A 4,227-nucleotide genomic window follows, 5' to 3' on the forward strand; every position below is an offset into this window, starting at 1 on the left:
TTCTCTCCACAGGGTCTCTCGGTCAGCCAAACGGCACCTCGTCTCGTGTTCTCATTTTCGCTTGCGAGGCGACTTGATCCGCACTCCTCTCTGGCCTTCTCGCCTTGAACATCTTCTCTTGCAACCCCAAGAACGAAGCTCCTACCCCATACTTTCCTTGCCTCGCCGTTCATGTCTGGCGTTCTGTCGTGCAACAATCCCACGACTGTAGCCCCGTGGCACCCAACTGACACGGCTCTCCGCGCCATAGATCTGCTCGAAGACCAATCCCCAGTCCGCTCTCTCTGACGGCCGCCCTGTCCGCCGCGAGCCCGTCGCCAAGCCGGTCAAACTTTCCAGCGCCAGCGACGGCTCCCATCCTGAGGACCGCCATCCCCTACAGTCCAACGTCACCCGTCGACGAGCCGCGCTCTCCGAGGGAAAAGCTGGACGACCTGCTGGCCACAGAGAGGACGTATTACCAGAGCGACTCCTCTGGAAAATCGACGCCCGATCCGACATTCTCATCGTTCGTCACGACTCAAGCTCTCCGGCGCCCAGCTGCCTTTCCCGTCTCGCTGACACAATCCCTGGACAGACCCAACGCACCCTCCCACGCCACGAATGACAGTCGAAGTGTCTCCGACCCTGTTGCGCCCCGCAAGCCTGCTGTCATAGGCTTGCCGAGATCTCCGATGCCTCCCGGCATGGCTGCCGGTCCCTCGGCTGCTTCCCGGGCAGAGCCGACAAAGGGTGCCCCCCGAACCTCCTCCATGGACTCCGCCATATCCGCTGCGACCAAGACGAGCTCGCAAAAGGGATCGCGAGAGCTCGAGACCGATCCGCAGGATATTGCCGGCCTCATCAAGACGGCCGGCAGCCCTGAAGCAGTGATCCAGTATCTGTTGAAGGAGAAGCAGTCCCAGGCACAGCAGAACGCGCAGCTATGGCGCCTCGTCGACAAGCAGCGCGCTATGATTCTTGGCCTCAACAAGGACCTGGAACGGTCTCTGAAGGACAAGGAGAAGTACCGTAAGAAGCTGAAGGAGGTCATGTCCGTTCCGGAATTCGCCAAATCCGCGGGCTTGAAGAAGTCTGGAAGCGTTGCCGATGTTCTGGGACGATCAGTCCCCAAGGTGGATGTCCATGGCCCGACCGACCAGCAGCCCGCGGCACCCGACTCCCCTAGCCTCGACTCCGACAGCCAAAAGCATTCTCCCACCGACCTCGCCATGGCTCCGTACCCGATCACGCCCCCCGCCGACCAGCCACACAATGGCCCTCCATCGGCTGTGGGTGAGATGCTCGATCCCTCTCACACAATGCCCAAGCCTCAGGAGCATGCGTACGATCGATACGACCATGAGGCGGAAGAGAAGGCAGAACAGGTCGCAAGGCAGCAAGATGACCAAAGACAGCTTCAAGAGCTGCCGATCAATCTTGCTCTGCCGCCATCTCGAAGTTTGCCGAGCAAACCGCCCAGGATGCCTCCTCCAAACCCCCCTGTGGGACCTCATTCGCCTGTCGCCGGTTCACACGCCAGCCCTCAGACGGACGAGGGTCTCGCGAAATTCCCGGCACCCCCGCCCCGCAAAGCACCACCCGCGCCCCTTCAACTCAACAAAGAACAAAGTGTGATTCTTGACGAGGACGAGACAGATTCCGATTTTGATGACATTCTTCAAGTGAACAGGGACGTTGACCCCAAGCGCGGTCGACGGAGGACCAGAGAAGAGGACGACAGGATGCGAGAGATTCTTGCCCAACAGGAAGCAGAGAGGCGTAGCCTGTCAAAGAAGAGCAAGTCGCAGAGCCAGAAGAGCACGCCCACAGAGCCCGAACACCCGGGACGCTTCGAACCCATACCGCCAAGCCCAAGAGAGATCCCTCAGCAGCTTGCGCTGCAACAAAACGGCCCGGCATCCCTTGCAGGCGTTCTCTCTGGAGATCCCATTCAGACCACTGTAGTCACTGGCCCCTTGAGCCCCGGACTCCCCCAGTCTCCTCGCCCGTTCGGCGCTGCGCCGTCAGGAAACGCAATTTCGCTGGCAACACCTCGAACGGGGTCTCACCTGCAATCCGCCCCCCTGTCCCCGAGACCACCGCGGCAGCCGATTCCTCTCCCGCCGGGCACGCCGCTTGCTTCGCCGCCGAACATGGCGGGCGAGCCATTGTCCCTGAAGAGCCCCCAGCCACTGGCCATTATGAAGTCTCCAGAGACGAACCGGCAGGCAAACTCGGACAAGCCACGCGCGAGTCCCACGGAACGCAGTCGCGTCTTCAAGGGATTTGTCTCGGAAGAGTATCCCGACCTTCTCCTCCCTCCAAATGCACTGCCCTCGATCCAGATCAAGGTTGCTTCGTCACGCATGAAGCCGTCACGAGCCAGTGTATTATCCCTGACACAACTCGAAGAGGACCCCGTGTTCACTCTGGCTGTGTTCAGCCGCGCCGACGGTGCAGAACTCTGGCGCGTCGAGAAGGATCTTGCGTCTCTTGCTAAGCTCGACCAGAAGCTGAAGAACTGCTCGACCGTGACGATCAAGGCTCCCGATAGGGCACTGTTCAGCGGACACGCGCCAGCGAAACTCGACGCTCGCCGCATTGCACTAGACTACTACCTCGAAGAAATACTGGAGACACAGCTTGACCAGACGGCCGCGACGGAATTGTGCAAATACCTCTCGACTCACACTCTGCCTCCAAACTTTGACGAAGCTTCAACCCCCGACATCATCGAGTCAGCCAACGCGAGAGCCGGCCCCGGCGGTCGACCTTTCCGCAGTGGCTACCTGACCAAGAGGGGGAAGAACTTTGGCGGCTGGAAGGCTCGCTTCTTTGTGCTGGATGGACCTCAGCTCAAGTACTTTGAGGCACCCGGCGGAGCTCACCTTGGCACCATCAAGCTGCCTCATGCTCAGATTGGCAAGCAGTCTCAACACAACGAGAACCAGTCACCAGCTCCTGGTGCGAATGGCGACGACTTTGATAACCAGTACCGACACGCGTTCCTCGTCCTGGAGCCGAAGAAGAAGGATTCGAGCAGCCACGTAAAGCACGTGCTCTGTGCGGAGAGTGACATGGAGAGGGATCAATGGGTAGACGCCCTTCTTCGGTGGATTGACTACCGTGAGCCTGGCGAAGAAGACAGCCGGTCCGGAAAGGACTATACTCACGACAGGCATGGCTCGGTCGGATCGGAACGCAACATGGTGAAGAAGAAGAAGGGAAGGCCAGGCGTTTCCAATCACCAGCCCTCCGACTCGGACAGCCTCATTGGGGTCAGATATGATTCGACATCCCAAGGTGACTTGCCGCATTCGGCGCCGGGACGACCCAAAACATCTGGAGGCCCGCCGGAGCACCCAGGCCATAACGAGGCCGCGCAGGCACCCATGGTCATCTCTGGCCCCAAGGACATGCACGTCATCTCCGACTCGTCCTCGTGGGGGAACAAGCCGCAGGCGCTTCCCGTTCCCAGCTACGAGGAGAAGAAGCAGCGGAAGAGGAGCTTCTTCGGTTTCGGACCGAAGACGACAAGGTCGTCTGGTGACGGTGGCTCGGATGGGCTTTTTGACGGCAGCTCCGCGTCTACGCCACCACAGGGCGCAGGGTACCAAGGCCCGGTCCGCCAGGTGTTTGGAGCGAACCTGGCTGAGGCTGTGCGTTATAACTCGCCTGTCGATGTCGATGTTCCCCTGCCGGCTGTTGTGTACAGATGTATCCAGTACCTGGACGCCAAGAATGCCATTCTCGAGGAGGGCATCTTCCGTCTCAGCGGCTCCAATGTGGTCATCAAGCAGATTCGGGAGCGGTTCAACATTGAAGGCGACATCAACCTCATCACGGACGACGCGTTCTATGACATCCACGCCATCGCGTCGCTCCTGAAGCTGTACCTGCGCGAGCTGCCTACGACGATACTGACGAGGGACCTGCACAATGAGTTCCTGTCCGTCACGGAGATGACGAGCCCCAAGGACAAGGTCGCGGCTCTGAACGCACTGGTACAGCGCCTGCCGCTGGCCAACGCCACGCTTCTCAAGTACCTGCTCGCGTTCCTCATCCGGATCATCAACAATGCCGACATCAACAAGATGACGGTGCGCAATGTCGGCATTGTCTTTTCGCCGACGCTCAACATCCCGGCACCCGTGTTTGCGATGTTTCTGCTTATCTACGAGCCCATTTTTGGCGTCGATAAAAAAAAAAAATTGAGCTCCCGCCCCCCTTTGTTGTTTGGGGGGG

At 59.6% G+C, this 4,227-nt stretch overlaps 1 protein-coding gene across 1 annotated transcript; it reads left to right on the forward strand.

Annotated features, from left to right (window-relative positions):
• Positions 1-171: 171 nt before the first annotated feature.
• On the forward strand, positions 172-4,175 carry VDAG_04544 (N-chimaerin; the record flags this gene model as incomplete). The annotated part of the gene is made up of 3 exons (XM_009650991.1): positions 172-188; positions 251-508; positions 578-4,175. Coding segments are annotated over 3 exons (3,873 nt in total), but the record flags the coding sequence as incomplete, so codon positions are not given.
• Between the last annotated feature and the right edge of the window lie 52 nt (positions 4,176-4,227).

This window comes from Verticillium dahliae, genomic scaffold (genome assembly GCF_000150675.1).
Source record: "Verticillium dahliae VdLs.17 supercont1.7 genomic scaffold, whole genome shotgun sequence".
Classification (NCBI taxonomy): Eukaryota; Fungi; Ascomycota; class Sordariomycetes; order Glomerellales; family Plectosphaerellaceae; genus Verticillium; species Verticillium dahliae.